The sequence below is a fragment of the Polypterus senegalus genome, chromosome 8, assembly GCF_016835505.1.
Source record: "Polypterus senegalus isolate Bchr_013 chromosome 8, ASM1683550v1, whole genome shotgun sequence".
NCBI classification, from domain to species: Eukaryota; Metazoa; Chordata; class Cladistia; order Polypteriformes; family Polypteridae; genus Polypterus; species Polypterus senegalus.
The window spans coordinates 120,942,516-120,962,002 of record NC_053161.1 but is presented as its reverse complement, the minus strand read 5'-3'; the positions used below and the strand labels follow the sequence as shown (position 1 = coordinate 120,962,002).

Here is a 19,487-nt window from a genome sequence, read left to right as displayed (position 1 = left end):
ACTGGAGTGGGGTCTCTCTCTGAACTGCCTTTCCCTAATTTTTTTAGATTTTTTTCCCTAAAGAGGGTTTTTTTTGGGGTGTTTTCCTTGTGTTCTTAAAGAGATAAGGTTTGTGGACTGTCAGAAATCAGTACCTACTAAAGCCCATTGAAGCATTGAGATTTTGGGCTATAGAAGAAATTAATTATTGTTGTAATTAAAACTTGCTAGTACAGTGGTTCCAGTGTGAGGCCCTTAAAATGTTTCTTGGGCCAGGTCTCCTTGCATTAACATGGGAAATGTAGCTACACTGCAGAGAAACACTAAATCTATGTATATGTATACCTAACTGTTGACCTAACTTTGTAATAAAGTTACTATGGTAGTGCCAAACCTTACCTGCTTTCCATGACAATCAATTAAGGCTCTAATGCCATTACATCTCTTGATAACATGTCCTTCAAAACCATTAGGATCTGTCCTTTTAACACAACCACCAGGTGAAAGGCCTGTCGCCAACCATTACCAGCTGCAAGTGCTATAAACCAGGTCTAGTAAGCCTCCCAAGTGCCTGATCCATCATACTGGACCCATTTCAGTTTCTTTCCATGGTGAAAGAGGAATTTTCAGAGCAGCAGATTTTCTGTTGCTGGTAATCCACAAGAAAGGAAGCCCCATGCATGACCTTGATGCATAATGATATTGATGGGGCTCCATACGCTAAGCAGATGGGTCTTCCCACTGAAAGCTCAATCTTCACCCTGTTGCTACTACAGCCTTTACCTACACCAGGCCCATGGTGCGGCATGAGATCTTGTAGACCCAACTTCCACCTCAAATCATTTGCCCTATTTCTAACACCAGAAAGAGTAAGACAGAGACGCTACTCAAAAAAAGAACTTCTGCCCTGAAGTAAATGAATTCATTTATTATTTTGTCAATCACATGGAACTGTTTAAGTTCGAAGTGATTCAGAAAACTTCCCTGCTGTTGGAAATTACAAGGAATGCCTTCAAAACAAGAAAAATATAACTAGACCCTTAAACAAGTGATGGCTTACCTTACTTTAGCCTCCCTCATGTGCAAATAGAGTGAGTTCCTTCACACTCCTTTGTACACCTGCAGATATACAGCCAGCTCCTTGTATTTGTAATGCCAGTATACCATCTCTCACTGAGTACTCCAAACTTTCTCTGACCTTCTGCCTATAACTTCTCTATTTAATATTGTAGTGGGGTTCCCTAAGCCACTCCAGAATGATCTTCCCAGAATGCAGTGGGAAGGTTTTCCATTTATTTCCTAGAGTAGTCATCATCATTCCGAGTAGCTTGCCTTGATCCTTCTCAGGGTCAGCCCTCAAGTCTGCTGGCTTCTACACTATAATATAACGTACAACATACACTATACCACAAAAGTACAATGTTACCAGTCACATGCAATAATGAATAACAGGTAAGTCATTCTGCAGTTATTTGGGTAATGATTTTTCTGTTGTTTTTAAGTAACCTCAAGTAACTGAACTCATATATGACAGCTCATTTCTCTGAATGTGTCTAACCAAAGAGTCCAAAAAGTATTCAAACATCTCAGCAGATTCATAAAGATCCTGTAAAAAGTTTGGACCAATTTTTAAGTCAGTCGATTAAGACAAAAGAATTAGGTAGAGCCAGCCACATTCTGCTGCAGATGCAAGTTAGGAAGGCAGCACAGCAGCGCTACCACTTTGCCACCGTGCTGCCCCTCTTGAGTAGCATTTTACTTGTTAATCAGAAACATAATTAACCTAAATCAATACTACATTGAAACTGTAATGTTTTTGTGTGCATTTTCCTTACAGACAACCCTTAAATGATAAACTGTCCTTTTTCTTAATTAGAAATCTCGGTTTCAGCTGCTATTACTCAATGGATGAATATACATAATCATTAAACTGTGAAAGTTTGTAGACAAGCAACAAGAGCAAAGGGTCTGAAGTAAGGGTGAGATTCAGAAGGAAAGTAACAGCCAATTTGCTGTGTGCTCACAGAAAGCAATAAACCAGCAAGATCATTAAAAACACAGTTATATGAATTCATATAAAGTTAGCCCCCTTAGTATAATTTATTGTGTTAGTTTATATTCTGGAGTTAAGAGTTAACTTAATTTTTGGGGGGCTTTCTAACTATGGCATTTTCCCAATACTCTACTAGTGTATCTTGTTTGGAAAAAGACAACACATAACAAACATTTGCCTAGGATCATAGGAACTTGAAGCCTATTCCAGCAACATAGAGAGAGTAGTGCCAGCTCACAGCTATTGAGGGTGACATTGAATTGCAACCACAATTAATAGGATGACCAGGAGAAGACTCATAAAACCAGCAGTGAACTGTAACCAGAAGACTGTCAAACCCTAAATGTAACCCAAAATCCGCAGTAGAAAAACATAATGTAAAAGTCAGAAACCAAGGGATATGTGGAGTGTATTTTTTAAGAAAGAAAATGCGTAAAGGTATATGTGGAATCCATCAAACCTGGATAGTTATGGTTCTGTGGCACTAATAATAAAAATAATAATAATACATTTTATTTATATAGCGACTTTCCTATGCTCACTTGTCTTTAAACTGTCATGTTGATGATGTTCATTCACAGAACTTCTAAGACTGCTTCCCATGGCAACCATAGAATCGAGATGGCTACCATATCACAAAATAGTGGAGACTAAATTAGCTGAGAATAAATTATATAATTATGCAAATAAGTAGAAAAATGAAATACAAGATAAAAACAAGAGAAAAGTCCATGGGAAGGAATCATGACAAGAGCACAGGCGCATACTCATACTGTGCCAATTGAAAGTAACAGATTAAATAGTATCAGGTCAGTTCTGATTGGGAAGCATGCACTGGTACAGTGCATTGCCACACCCATGGCATAATGAAACAGCTTGGAATCCTGGTTGGCAACCCCACATCCACACACACAGTCCACTCCCACCCCCTGGAAATGACCGTCTATCTGCTGCAGCCAGGTGTTACATGGGCGTCCCCTTGGCCTGGTTCAGCCACTCGGTTCTCAACAAAGACTGCGAGCTGGGTCATCCTCATTAAATCATGCCACATGGCCATAGTGCCATAACTGATGTTCCCTCACAATGCAGGTAATGTGCCTCATTTGGGACTCCATGAGTAACCGCTTGTTCAACACAAAGTCAAACCGACGGTACCCAAGGATTCTCCTTAAGAGACACAGTACCAAAGGAGTCCAGTCTTCATCTCACATCATTGGATAATGTCCATGTCCTGCAACCATATAGCAAAACAGGAAGCTCCAGGACTCTAAAGACTTGGACCTTCATCCATATGCATAGATATCAGGAGCGCCACACACCCCTTTATAGCAATCACAATCTACTGACTTCATAAGAACAGTCACCAGAGACATGAATGTCGCTACCGAGGTAAGTAAACCTCTTGACAAGTTTAACACTCTCTCTACAGACAGATATACTGCTGATGACTATGCTCAAGAGATACATGGTAAGAAATTAGCAAAACAAAATCATTAGATTACTGCCTCACTGATGGGTTCTGCTGTTAGTATTATTGTGGGTTGTTTTTTAGACAGTGTGGCCAAGAGGATTAGGCACCACTGGACTAAAAACTAATAGTATGCCAGTTGAGTCTTTACCACTGACTCACTAACCTGTCTCTGCTCCAGTTGGCTACAACTGCTACAATTGAAAACAGCTGCACTCAGATATAAAAAAAAAATTAAAATTCTGTGCATGAACCTTATTTGTACAGTTTAAGCTTCCTTTGAACTCTTCTGTCTAGTACACGCTCTTCTGCTGGTCTCAGCCATTACAAGATGATTAATGCAACAACATTTTAATTGCCTGTCTTTGAGCAGGTTCGTCACATGCATATTCATTGTAAACAATAGAGGTGCATCTCAAGCTATTCTCATTCTTGTTTTTATTATTAGCGCAATTTTACAGGATGCTAGACAGACAGAAAAGTGGTCTGAGACAAATGTGCACTATAATCTAGCAGTGTGGTCCAAAGCCATATTTTGGAAGAGAGGTCTGCTTTTACGGAGCCATCTGGTCACTCTATTCAAGCCTAACCACTGAATATTAATCCAGTCAACTATTTCCCACTTTCAAAAGCTGGCAACATCATGCCTGTCTTAATAAGCATAATCCCATAGACATAAGCCTTTTTTTGCCATAACACATATTTGCTCAATTATGCTACTCCTCTTACACAACTTAAAGTAATTGAAAAAAAAAACTATAAAGGATTTGTTCAAATGTATATAAGGAACGTGCAAGTCGCTTTTAGATCTCATTTATTGATAGTGTTTCTCAACAGCGACAGATTAAATTAACAAGGCATATTTTTATAGCATGATATTAAATAGTTGCTGTTTAAAGATTTTTTTTTCTTTCAGCCATTATTAAACCTCATATGGATCATTATAACCCTATGTGCAGAACACAGCAAAAGTCCAAGTCAGTCTTTAATTCTAATAAAGAAAACAGATTGATGTATATATGTTACCGGCAAAGTTTGAAATCCGGCATTCTATAGAATGCCTAGGCATTGTATATAATGCCCAAAACTAGCCGGCAATGTATGTATATAATGCCCAAAACTAGCCGGCAATGTATGTATATAATGCCCAAAACTAGCCGGCAATGTATGAAACGATTCATATTTCACACATTTCCTAGGCATTCTTTAGAATGCCGAATGAGAAACCGGCAAAGTATGAAATACATCTCCGATTCGTTTCGAATATCAAGTGGCAAGGCACGTGACTTTTAACGCGCGTCCTCAGGCTTAGAATTTGTCAGTTGCACTTTGCGTTTTGTTCAGGAGTGTCAAAATACGCAATTTTACTTAAATTTGTTCAACAAAAAATGTTTTTTTTTACTGTGCTCCATGAAGGTGATTCGCGCAATATATTGGCAGTTGTAATGAGTGTGACAAAGGATGGTTTCTACCGACTTGGAACTTCTGAAGGAATTTTAAAACAAGTATATGCGAGATCACAATTTACTTTATGCCCTAAGAACTTGCCTAGAATTGAAGATATTCCTGACCATGAAATTCCTCTCAGGTCAGTTGCAACTGCTCAGTCCAGTGGAAGCAGCCAAGGATTCGTCAAATGTATGTGTAAAACAAAATGCCAAAATATGAAATGTCTTTGCGTGAAAAATGTAATGAAATGTAATTCAAAATGTCATTCAAGCCTATCATGTTGCAACAAGTAGGTTAATTTTAATTTCTTATTTTTTATATGAAAATTTTGTTTCTCTTAATAAGAAAGGCATAAATTTTGTTTTGTACAACTTTCATTTTTCTTTACGTATTTTGAATATTTTTTTTTTAATGGCACTCTCATTATTTTTTTTCAGAATAACATTTGTATTTTTGAGGAATGCACGTCATTTATATAATAGCCTTATCAGGACCTTTTTTCATACTTTGCCTAAATAGCATTAGTCATTCTATAGAATGCCTAGGTATTATATACAATGCCTAGGGAAAGTGTGTAAAAATTCTCATATTTCATACATTGTCTAAAAACTCCGGTCATTATATACAATGCCTAGGTATTCTATAGAATGCCGGTTTTTCATACTTTGCCGGTAACATATACACTAGGATTTAGGAGCACAGGTCAAGACTTTGTCAAGGAGTAGGTGGGCACAAGGCCCCAGAGTGTGTCAAAACACACAAGATGCTTGAAGCCACAAGACAGAGAATCTTTATATTCAAGCTGAGGGACATAATTTCATCAAATCGCAGTATTTACATTCTGCTGACTTGTAAGTGTATGCCCCCTGTAGGAATTCAGAAGTGCATTGTCTGAGGCAGCTGAAGGACTGGACCAAAGTCTTTCTTGCTCAAGTATCAGTTTGCTCAAGTATGTAGGTGTGTTGCCTGGAAGCAGAGGTGGTCTGAGGGTCACTGCATCTTTCCCAGGACCACTGTTTGTTTTTGTGGTTTGTGGGCTTTAGATTCCTACACTTAGAAATATGAGTGCCTAAAGGAAATTCAGTAAAATGGGCAGCTCAGGTGATTTCTGGGGACATCTGTGCTTCTAGCAGGAATTTGAACTTAGAGATACATATTTATAGGTAGTGTGGGTAAACACGTAAGCCTTAGAGGAGGTTATTATCTCACCAAAGACACGCTTAACTATATTACAAATCACAATGATTGTAAAGTGTGTGCCTGGAATGGCCTGATAGTGGAGAAGCATGCAGTAAGGCAGGCATTATGACCTTGTGTTGACAGATTTGGGCTGGCACCCTCAAGACTGTAGATTCATTCCTATATCAGGCTCACTGAATCTGAGCATGTCATTTAACTTGCTTGAGCTTTGCTATATAATAAAGTGCTTCTAAGTGTAAGGAAACTGAAGTCTTGAATATTAAATAGAGGTCAAAAGAAAAATTGATTCTGCGCCTCAATATCAGAACCTTTGACCGATATATCTGCCTGAGCCATTGTGCACAATTAAAGCCAAACAGCACATTGGAGTGTTAAAATAACATTCAGCGAAAGTAACCCTGAATGACAAGAGGCCTGCTAGCCAAAACATAATGGCATACCAAAGACAGAAACGAAAATCAAGTGACAACAAGATCCTTTGACCTTATCCTAAGAATAAAATAAAAATGGATTAACGGGAAGTGAGAAGTCATTAACTGTAGAGGTCCAAGAGAAAATGGAAAAGCACACAAACAGTTATCAGCGAACCAATTTCCATAACAATTGAAAAGTAGTTAAGAAGCTTTTGCAGAAATGATTGAACTAAGGCTGCTGATTAAAATAATGATGTACTGAAAAGGAATAGATGTGTAAAACATATAAATCCCAAGGACAGGGGAAAGCAGCATATAAGCAGGACTTATTGTATTTATTCTTATTCTGAATAACAGTACTTTGCCAGTGCCGTCAAGTTTTCTTATTTCCGTATTTTTTTTTTAAGTATCCTAAACAATTTATGAATTTGGTATTATTAGACATAGAATGCGGTTGTATTTATTTGTTTTTTGCTCAGATTATCATTGAAAAGAGTCTTGGTAATTCATACTGCAAACTTTCCACCAACCAGGGCATAAGTGCTATTCTTAGCCTTATAAAAGTCTGTGTGGAATTTGCCATTTGTTTCCAGAGTCTCATTTACTCTGATTTCCTGCAACATCTCAAAGACTAGTTAAGTTAATTGATGGCTTGGCACAAGAAAGTGTAAGTGTAGGTGTGCATGTGTTGAACATCAATGAATGGTGGGCTGGGGCTAAGGATTTAGATAGATAGATAGATAGATAGATAGATAGATAGATAGATAGATAGATAGATAGATAGATAGATAGATAGATAGATAGATAGATAGATAGATAGATACTTTATTGATCCCAAGGGGAAATTCACAAATTTGTGCTGGTATCTAAATCCTATTACTGCCACAAGGGATACTACTCTGTTGGGCCCTTGAGCAAGGCCCTTAATCTGGAAATTGCTCCAGGGCCACTGTACAATGGGTGATCCTGCACTCCAACCCTCTAAGCTTATGTGAAAAGACAATTGGTTGGCTGGTTTATTTCAATACCACATAAAAAGATGTGCATGTTAGGTTAGGTTAAATGTTAACTAAAATGCTTAATAAGAGTTTTGCTGTCAATGTATTTAAAAATGCTTAAATGGCCCAGTGTGATTCCTCATGGTTGTACACCCTGACGTGGACTGACTACTCACTTACGGTTAGTCCCTTCTCCTACCCAACACGGAGAAAAGATATAGGTTTGGAAAAAGCCTTGATTTATATTTACATATTTGTACACAGTAGCTTGAGAAACAAATATGAAACCATATTTTTAACATTTTCGTTTTTCTCTAAAATTTGAGCGTAAGAAATGTTTTGATGAGAACAGGCTGTTTAGCCCAGAATGCATCATTAATCTGTATTTATCTAACCAAGTAAAGAAAATGAATATTTACTATATTACCTGATAAAATATTGCATCATTATTAAACCAAATAGATAAAGAAGAACTAAGGGAATCACACAGATTGTTTAGAAAATAACCTAAAACTAACGTCTAGGACTAATACTAATATTATTGCAATTGCATGATGTTGAAGAAAATGTTTGGAAAAGAATGAGGAGGTTGGCAGCTCATGGTTCAAATCATGTTATCAATCACAAAGTCTACACACGTGTATTCATTTGGTAGTACACTATCCAGTTTTGCATTCAGTACTAATTTTATTCACATTTTATTGAATTTATTAAAATCAAATAACATTCCATATAAGCAAGTCAAATTTAACAAACCTAGGTTCAAATCAAATCAACCCCCACCCATGAGAAAGAGAGCTAGGCCAACAGAGTAAAACTTTAATAGTAGGAAAAGTAAATATATGAATAAATGAATAGATAGATAGATAGATAGATAGATAGATAGATAGATAGATAGATAGATAGATAGATAGATAGATAGATAGATAGATAGATAGATAGAATAAAAAAAGAGAATCCACTTCCTCGATTTTAAAGCTTATTCTAAAATGTTATTAATTAGATCCTCCCAGGTTTTAGAAAAGTTTTGTACAGATCCTCTAAGTGAGATTTTTTTTTTGCATTCAGTATTAAAACTGGTTAAACTGTTTCCCATGTCTTTAATGCAGTTCGAAAATAGGCTAAAGTTACAGCAATGTATTTCCACTTATTGATAAACACATCTTGTGAGATAGTTACTGTATATAATTAGGTATAAAACAAACTCATAAAAAAAACAGTAGATAAACTCTGCATTTGCATTGCAGGCTCCAGCTTTTGTCAACAGAAAAACTCTCTGACTCTCCCACAGGTATCCTGTCTCTGGTTTCCCAGCTACATGCCAACATCTTTTTCTTCCAGGATGACTAAATTACGCTTCTAATTAGCAGGTGCTAATATAGAGGACAATAGCCATCCTGCCTTTTCATGACAGGCACTTCAGGCCTGCTTTTAAGCAATAGGCAGTTAAAGAACTGCATTACCATTCATGAAAAATACACATCTGCATTGTATTTCACTCTTATTTTCTCCATTGATTACTAGAAAGGTAACATGGTGGTGTATTAGTAGGTTCTGGGTGAAACCTTATCTTGGTCTTTGTGTTTTGGAATTTCCACTTTGAACCCATTTGTCTGTGACTTTGCTTTTCTAATGGGTGTTACGTTATTTAGCAAATATGAAATCCCCTGTGAGTGAGAGTGTAAGAATGAATTTGCCTTTATCTATGTATTAGACAAAGTGCATTAAGAAAATAGATGAATGAAGGATTACAGTTGAGAATGTTGTAGTATTTTAGTTGATAAATATTGGGTGACCATAGTTTGGAATAGAGGGATTTTGGAAAGGGCTCAATCAAAAAAATAGACAAGATGGTGAAAAATTATTTACTGTAATTATTACATTGTAAAATAAATTAAACAAACTCTGCTCCATTAGACATACTACTCGATTAAACCTGAACAGGTTGTTTCTAACCTGCTTAGTCCTAAACAGGATTGTGGGGGGGGGGTTGATTTGAAGCCTATCTCAGGCAGCATAGGGGGCAAAGCAGGAACAAACCCTGGACAGGGCACCAGCCCATCACAGGATGAACACACACAGACACACGCACACACACACTTGGGTCAAGTTAATATCATCAATCCACCTAACTTACAAGTCTTTGGGCTGTGGGAAGAAACTCGAGTACCTGGAGGATACCCTGGCCTCCTTACTGCAAGGCAGGATAAAAACAGTGGATAGCAGCAAATCATCAAGTACTAGATATAATGTTTAAATATGTTATTTTTAGACCAGTTGAAATGGAATAAAATTTGAAGTACAAATGCCAAAATGATAGCCATTCATAAACAGCTCTATTGCTCCTATAAATATGGAAGTACATTAAAATACTATATAAGTAAATTGGTGTCAGAAAAGGTAACATAGTTGAATAACTGTAAAATTTCTTGTTATGACATTTGATCTAAATGGACCTGGTCGGAATGAGAGTAGGTGCATGAGTGAGTGTGTTCCCTAAATAAATGTGAAGTAATACTGTCCTGTCTTGGGTTGGTTCCCGTATTTAGCCCATACTGATTGGATTGATTTTGGTGTTGCTCTTCTATGTGAGACCCTACAGCTGTAACAAAATGATTGGCGCCACATGACTGACACTTATGACACTGATCCTATGACATGTGCATATGTGTTTGGTCAGGTTTGCTTTCTTGGAGAGAGCAGATTTAGTGAGAGGTTTTCAGCTAAGACTTTTATCTTCCATCCATCCAGTATCCAACTCGCTATATCCTAACTACAGGGCCACGGGGGTCTGCTGGAGCCAATCCCAGCCAACACAGGGCACAAGGCAGGAAACAAACCCCAGGTAGGGAACCAGCCCATCACAGGGCACACACAGGACAATTTAGAATCGCAAATGCACCTACCCTGCATGTCTTTGGGAGGAAACCCATGCAGACACAGGGAGAACATGCAAACTCCAAAGCAGGGAGGACCCGGGAAGCGAACTCAGGTCTCTTAACTGCGAGGCAGCAGCGCTACCACTGCACCACCATGCCACCTGACTTTTACCTTGTAAATTAAAACAACAATTTCTGTACTGAAAATGTATTACTTAGATTTCATTCTCAATAAAATGTATATAATATACAGAAATGACACGTTCATACATTCAACAATTATGTGATGCACTTATGAGCATACATGGTCACCATATTTATACCTTTCAGCTTGTATAAAATTGGCCTGGCAGTTGCAGAATTATTACAAATCCTGTACAACGAAAGCAGCCAAATACCTCCAAATAAATGTTATTTAAATGTTATACTGTAGGTAATGTTACTTGCTATGTGGTATGTACTGTAAGCCTTTAATTGTCCGGTTCTACCAATATTTAGCATATTTGTTATGTTAACGTTTTTAATTAATATTTATTTGTTTGTTTAAGAAATCAACTTTTCATTGTCCTTGGTTTACATTTTGCCTTGTCGGATGCTGTGAGTCCATGGTGTCATTGACAGCCATAAGAGGTAACTATGATCTCTTTTTGGAATTTAACATCAAGGTGGCCATCTAACTTAAGGATGAGCTCTGTATTCATAAACGTTCTGTACAGTTGCAAAAAAAAGTGGAATGAAAATTCAAGTAAGAGAAACATTTGCTAAAAATGTAATGTAATTAAAAATTTTGGATGTTTAAGTATGGTCCATCATGCAGTTTCAGGTTTATATTTTGTTGCCTATTTTTGCTCAGAGAAAATCCAATATGAAATCACACTATGTAACTGTAGATCATGATTATTTTTTATGGACTAATGAATACATCATAAGTTTGCACATCTGGCCTTGGTTTGAATACTGCTTTATTGTCTTAACATCAATGGTCAGTGCAGTCTTATAAGCTACTTGCAAGAGTTGCATACAGGACAGTCTATTGTAATTTTTGAAGGCTTAATAGCCCAGTGGTAAGAAAATTATCATACATGCCCATAAAGGCTCACCAAATGCTTAATACATGCTGTACTGGGCCTGCCTAAATCCAGATTTTTGATTTCCTGTTTCTTAGTGTGACACATTCACTTTCTCACCCAAGAGAACTCTTCGAACAATACTATCAACCTTTCTTCAGTTTTCCTGGTTGTACAATTTCCTTGCCAATGAACACTCTTTCACATATCTCCAGTAGAATTAATAAACAAGTGTGAAAGAGAAGCCTTTTAATCTCCAACTTTTCATGTGTTCCCAGAGAATCCAAGTCACAGTGGTCTTTGGAACACCATGAAACCACAACACCCCATTCATTGCAAAAGTGTGGAACCCAATCTCATTAATGACAAGGTCTGTATTTTCTAGTGTAGATTCTTTTTTTTTGAGTAGATCACATCTGTCCCATGCAAGCCTAGTGCTACTTCTGTTCTGAAAATGTCCTTCTCATCGGTGGATGATAGATAGATAGATAGATAGATAGATAGATAGATAGATAGATAGATAGATAGATAGATAGATAGATAGATAGATAGATAGATAGATAGATAGATAGACTTATTATGTGTGGATTGTTACTCATTTCCTACAGCCCTCAACTGAAGAATGTTCTGTTCTGAATGTTTAGAAAAGGATGAATTGACAAATACATTTGGAAATCAAATACAGACTATTTAGATGTTAAAAATTATACCATAGTTAAATTAGTAAAAAAAAACTCTTCAGCAATGAGTTGAAAGAGCAATTTAATCAAAACCTCTCAAATAAAAAATAAACATATTCTTATGGTCCAGTAAAACATGCTCAGTTCTATTGCATGAATTCACTGTACGCATATTGCCTAAGAATATTATAATCAAAGGTAGTCGGTATAGAAGATTTAGAGGAAAATTTGTAATTTTGTTCTTTCAAAGATATAGACAAATAACACAATGGAGAGTGTTGTGGGTTCAGAGAGGTGAAATAAGAACATGCTTGGTTCTCTAAAAATGTATATGTTGTCTTTATGGCTGCTTAGGGTTTCTCCCACTTTTTATTCTACAGTAATTCAGACGTATGGTTACTCTACAATGCTCTCTAATGTCTACCTTTCAAATTGGTCACTGTCTCAATGGCAAATCCATGTGAAATGTCAACAAACATTACTAACAATCTAAAGGTTGTCATTAAATATTTCACATCTCTGCAAGTTATTATTATACATTTTTATCCAGAAATATGTATTGAGTCATCTGAGATTCCCAAAACACTGAATGACACATTCCAGTAGTGAGGACTGGAGCTGTGATCATTCCATAAATGTTTTCCAATCAGAGTTATGGAAAGGAACAAAAGATAGCTGGATGAAATTTCCATGAAGAATGTGAGAGGAAGAACATAAGCTGCTGTTCTGAGGTGGGGCACTAGTATGAAATTCATGATATGGTGGTAGCACAAGAATTAAATATAAGAAATAGAAATTTTTATGTTTTTAGGTAAAGTAAATATTCCTTAACAGCCTTCTGTTAATGTTTGTTAATGTTCAAGTATAGGCTTTCCTGGAAACCATATAAATATTACCCATGAGCCTCTGAATCCAGTTAAGCTAATGTTAAATGATGTAAAACAACCATTATAATAGTTAATCAGTAAATATGAGCCTGAAATTAAATGCTTTTGTTTTTCTGTGTTACCAACATTGGTGCATTTAAGACTCTGGTTAAGCATAATAGTCACCTTCTTGTCCAATCTGTTTTCTCAGATGTTGTTGAATATTTAAATGGAAAGGAATGTACCATCAAATATTTTAATTGGAAGGTTCATGTTTTTAATTTCAATAAAACAGCTTATTTTCTATAATTTTAATTTGATGATTAATAAATAATTAAGTAATTTCATGCTTTGCAAAATTTTATCTGTCCTGTTGCTTACCGCCAATCATGCTAAATACACAGCATTGCTTCTTTAATTGATTAATCTTGAAGTCCTAGCTCAGGCAATGGTGTTTTAGGAGATTTTCTGTTATCTTTCAGTTGCTAGGTGTCTTCTATTATCTGTTACAAATTAGTTTCTATGGACACAAGCAACTCCTATGTTCCCATATAGGCTTACAGGGTCATTATTGTCAAGAGTACAGAGTACAAAGAAATTTTTACTTGCAAGTGTTAATCACCATACTACACATTGCCATTCTCTGGCGCCATGATTAGTTATGATAACAAAATTACCTCAGAACTATAACAAACAAGGTGTTAATCTTTAATTGCTATTAATGTGAGCTTTAGAGGTAGTAAACAACTCATAATTAATATGTGAAACTCCTATAATTCCAATACTAAAATCTTAGATACAGACTCATATCTTTTGCTTTCACCTTTTAAAACGTCTGAAGTAAACCAATAAGATCACTCTTGAAGTAACGTGGAACATTTTAAACTGTTAATAATCAGCAGAAAGAGTTAAAAACTTCTACTGTACTGTAGAAACTTCATAAAATACACCCTGCATCATAGATGGTCTGTTTATGCAAGAAGTAAAAATATTTGCATGTGTATTTTAAAACTGATTAGCTAAGAGACATGCTTAGAGCCATATAGGAAGTGGAATATATACAGTGCATGATCCTACAATATCTTGGATTAAAGTTCTACCTTCTTCTCCACACTCTCTACCGGATTTAAAAAATATTTTTATAGGCCAGTAAGGTAAAAAAGTGGTTAGTTTCAATGAGACGTTTACTCATTCTTCCTTTTAGAGTTACCAAAGATGTTCACATTACAATACATTAATTTGGTACCTGATCTGGGGTGAGAGTTTGGGACCTGCAATGGATTATTATGTCATCTACTTTTTATTTCTGCCTTTAGCCTGATGTGTCACCATTAATTAAAATATCACTATTCTCTTTCATATATTTTGGTCTATAAATGCCAAGTAAGTTACTGTCACTTTTAAAGATTAGAGATTTATCTTCTATGGTTTGAAATGGTCTCATAATAAATAGCTGTTTTCATTAAGACACACACTTTCCAGCCTATGACTAGGTTCCAAGTGATTCAGCATTTACACTCAGCTGCCTATGTCAAGTGAGATTACGTAGGAAATATGTTATTTAAAATGTAGAGTCATGTTTATTTTTACTCTTTAAATGGGATACAGAATAGTAATCCCATCATTAGAACCCCTAGCTCACAATTCAACTGTTGTGGTTGGTCACTGCCAAGCACGCTCACTGTTTGTCTAGTCTGCACTTGCTACAGTGTCTACATGTGTTGTTTTCTCAGGTACATCAGTTTTCCTCCTATATTCCAAAGACATGTGTTGTAGGCTCATTAATGACTCAGAATTTGTCCAACATGATTATTTATGATGTGATTATTTTAAATTATTGAGAATTAACTGACAAAGCATAGTATCAACCAACGCCCAAGCAACAGAAGTATTGAAAGGTAAGAACACCCAGCCTAGTGTTTCCTATTGCCCAAACAGTTGTGCTTGAAAGTTTGTGAACCTTTTCGAATTTTCTATATTTCTGTATAAATATGACCTAAAACATCATCAGATTTTCACTCAAGTCCTAAAAGTAGACAAGGGAAACCAGTTAAACAAATAAGACAAAAATATTATACTTGGCTTTTTTTATTATTAAGGAAAATGATCGACTATTACATATTTTTGGGTGGTAAAAGTATGTGAACCTTTGCTTTCAGTATCTGGTGTGACCCTCCTTTGCAGCAATAACTGCAACTGAACATTTCCGGTAACTTTTGATCATTCCTGCACACCGGCTTGGAGGAATTTTAGCCCATATCTCCGTACAGAACAGCTTCAACTCTGGGATGTTGGTGGGTTTCCTCACATTAACTGCTCACTTCAGATCCTTCCACAACATTTCGATTGGAAGGTCAGGACTTTGACTTGGCCATTCCAAAACATTAACTTTATTCTTCTTTAACCATTCTTTGGTAGAAAAACTTGTGTGCTTAGGGCCGTTGTCTTGCTGCATGACCCACCTTCCCTTGAGATTCAGTTCATGGACAGATGTCCTGACATTTTCCTTTAGAATTCTCTGATATAATTCAGAATTCATTGTTCCATCAATGAAGGCAAGCTGTCCTGGCCCAGATGCAGCAAAACAGGCCCAAACCATGATTCTACCACCACCATGTTTCACAGATGGGATAAAGTTCTTATGCTGGAATGCAGTGTTTTCCTTTCTCCAAACATAACGCTTTTCATTTAAACCAAAAAATTCTATTTTGGTCTCATCCACAAAACATTCTTCCAATAGCCTTCTGGTTTGTCCACATGATCTTTAGCAAACTGCAGACGAGCAGCAATGTTTTTTTTGGAGAGCAGTGGCTTTCTCCTTGCAACCCTACCATGCACACCATTGTTGTTTAGTGTTCTCCTGATGGTGGACTCATGAACATGAACATTAACCAATGTGAGAGAGGCCTTCAGTTGCTTAGAAGTTACCCTGGGGTCCTTTGTGACCTCGCCGACTATTACATGCCTTGCTCTTGGAGTGATCTTTGTTGGTCGACCACTCCTGGAGAGGGTAACAATGGTCTTGAATTTCCTCTATTTGTATACAATCTGTCTCACTGTGGATTGGTGGAGTCCAAACTCTTTAGAGGTGGTTTTGTAACCTTTTCCAGCCTGTTGAGCATCAACAACTCTTTTTCTGAGGTCCTCGGAAATCTCCTTTGTTCGTGCCATGATACACTTCCACAAACATGTGTTGTGAAGAGCAGACTTTGATAGATCCCAGCTCTTTAAATAACACAGGGTGCCCACTCACACCTGATTGTCATCCCATTGATTGAAAACACCTGACTCGAATTTCACCTTCAAACTAACTGCTAATCCTAGAGGTTCACATACTTTTGCCACTCACAAATATGTAATATTCGATCATTTTCCTCAATAAATAAATGACCAAGTATAATATTTTTGTCTCATTTGTTTAACTGGTTTCTCTTTATCTACTTTTAGGACTTAATTTGAAATCTGATGATGTTTTAGGTCATATTTATGCAGAAATATAGAAAATTCTAATGGGTTCACAAACTTTCAAGCACAACTGTATCTTAGCTGTATGTGACCAGAAAAGCTTAAAAAATTGAAGGAGCAAAAGATTCCAGATTACTCCGGGAAGAAAGTGCAGCCAGGGAGAGAGACAGAGATAGAGAGAGTAAAAAAGGGAGATGGAGTCCAGTATGAATGAGAGTTGGCATATAAATATAAGCATCAAGTCCAGGGTTGGTTTCTGCCCTGTACCAAGACTTACAAAGGTAAGCTGTGATTGTTTACAATTCTAAAACTGTAATATTCAAATTCGGAAAATGGACTTTGAAATGGACTTTTTGTACACATGAAATGTGCATTAATAATGAGATGATAATTAAACATATACTAATATCAAGCATTCTGTTTATCAAAGGCAGGGTATTTGTCAATATTTTAATTAAAAAGAAATACAACTAAATGATCCAAACAAGCAGATGTTTTAAGGACTCCATTAAAACAAAAACAATTTTTACAAAAAAATATTAAACAGCAACAATCAAAATCAAACGTGCTGCTAGCACTATGCACCATATAATAGGTGGGGACCAACCACATTTTTGTGAATCACATTGCAGCCCATTGACTTATCACATGTTTTCATACCACAAAATGAAAAACACATTTAAAGATATGAAAAAATCTCACAGCAGCTGGCAACACAGCAAGAGCACTTCTCAACGTCTGGCAGCCACTGCTGTACCCAAAGTAAAACTGTGAATTACATGAACGCTTGGGAACCTTCTTTTTTTCATTTGCGTCAATGGGTCATTTTTTTTTTTTTTTTTTGTTGTTAATTTAAGGGAAACACGTTTTTTCACTGTCATCACTTTTACAGTAAGAAGTTACAGCACATAAAGAAAGGCTCCTGTAAATAGCAGTTCCATAGATCCACATCACTCTATAAACATCTAACTGCAGAGTAGATGTATTTCACAAAACTTTGGTAATTTTAATTTTGATATCTTCTTCTTGTCTATTGACTCTTTATAGTTTTGAAGTTAAATATGAAAACAAGTCAAGCAGCTATGCCAAACCTTACACATCCAACACCTCTATTCACAGGACAGTGTGGTGTACCACATTTTCAAGTAACCCGCTATACTTTATTACATGCATGCACAATGCAATTACTATTCACAGAGTGACAGCCTTACTTTTAAAAGTGGCAGCTTTAAGCCCAGGAAATCAACAAGCTATAGCAATTTGTCATTACCTTTTAACTTGAAGGCTCAGCTGTGTCAACCCAATGTGGCTATGCATTCAGGCTAAATCGGCAGCATCAGCTGAACTGGAAAAGCAACCCTAGGACTCCTGAACAAGGCTGACAGAACTGAATAGTTACCAGTTTTGTTTTATTGTATACTCCAACTGGGGTGTCAGATCAAGACACTTGAATGTTTCTTCACGGTTTAGAACTCTTAAACTCCAGAAGGTAGCATTTCTTCCCTTTCAAGCAACCTGACTTTGGAAAGAAGAAATTTATTTCCAAGAAGATGAAAACAAAAAAAAAAGCTCCCTAAAGCCAATTTAGAGTGCCTTTTGTGCTATACATGGACGCCTTCTGTTGCCAGAATGTCAAAATGAACCATGCACATGGATAAAGTGCGGTGCTATTTATATGCTGAAGCTGGAGTCTATATGAAATGTGCCCTGCTGGGCAGTTCATTTGTTCTGAAGCACAAATACAGCATAGAAAATCTGCCTTCAGAACAGAGCAGAATAGGACACTTGAAACAGGAGTTTTACCATCAAAGAGAGTAGGAGGAAAAAAAACAACTTTAAAACGTTTAAATCCCTTTTAATTACACAGGTTTTCATGACAAGGCCAAGAAAACCAAAAAAAAAAAACACACACAAACATATGCTCTTTTTTGTTGCAGCTTGAGGTCACAGTGCGGAGAGGCTAACATTAAACATTACACCAACTGACGCTAAAACAATAAACATGTGTTTCATCTGAACACATTACTATAATTATTGTCACATAGCAGCAATACTCTTTTTTCTCTCTTTAAAGATGCTTGCAAAATGGCAAACTTAAAAAATAGGCTGTATACATTAAAAAATAATTTTTGATTCCTCACTCACCATTTGAGATTGACTCCTGGGACAGCCATTGATGTCTTCCACCTTTTCATTAGCTAGAAGATACAAGACACACTTGAAATACAGCAGGACCGTTTGAAGAAAAAGGCAAAAATAAAAATAATCATTTTAAAATGATGGTATCCTCACAGTATTATCTCAGCTCACAATTTAGTATGTTTCCTAATCATTAAAACAAATAAATAGATAAGTCAAAGTTAATCACAGCTTGAAAAGGAAGTCAAAAAAGAAGGCTGAGTGCTAATTCATGTGCCACAGCGAAATGATTGCTGACATTAAATCCTCAACAATTGTCTTTTGCTAGCGCTGGAGTAAAGTTTCAAGACAGCCCAGAAGAAAAAAAAATGCAAGAGCTGCACAAGCTAGCTGAAGAGACACATGGATGACACATGGTTATTTAATAGTATGTGTGTGCGTAGAGGTATTTAAACAAAATCCTGAGCTGCGTGCCGCATGAAGTGTTATATTTTAAATGCGCCTACTCAAGAGTATACTGTATACTCCTTGATTTATTTAACCCTCCCTCTTAATAATTGTTTGGAACATCTTCAGTTCTTAAAGAAAAAAAAAAAATTAGGAAAGCATTCTGCAGCATTCATGCGAGTAAAGAACACAGTTAAATTAACACTTACAGTGTATATATGGAAAAATTCGTTCAATTTATTTATTATTATTATCAACTTTTATTATTATTTGCCTGAAACCTTTATTCAAGGTGACTTAACATTTATGACACAATTGGTTACATTTCTTTCACTTTTCCAATTGGAGTGCAGACAGGTCAAGTGACTTGCTCAGGGTCACATA

At 36.4% G+C, this 19,487-nt stretch overlaps 1 protein-coding gene across 8 annotated transcripts in view; it reads right to left on the bottom strand.

The window, feature by feature from the left end:
* The window catches only part of nav3 (neuron navigator 3), a 544,841-nt gene that overhangs the window by 357,776 nt on the left and 167,578 nt on the right, over nt 1-19,487 (bottom strand). For all 8 annotated transcript variants that reach the window (XM_039761717.1, XM_039761722.1, XM_039761719.1 and 5 more), the window contains exon 3: nt 18,663-18,715. In XM_039761717.1, the coding sequence (XP_039617651.1) occupies nt 18,663-18,715 (53 nt within the window). The remainder of the gene's footprint in view (nt 1-18,662; nt 18,716-19,487) is intronic.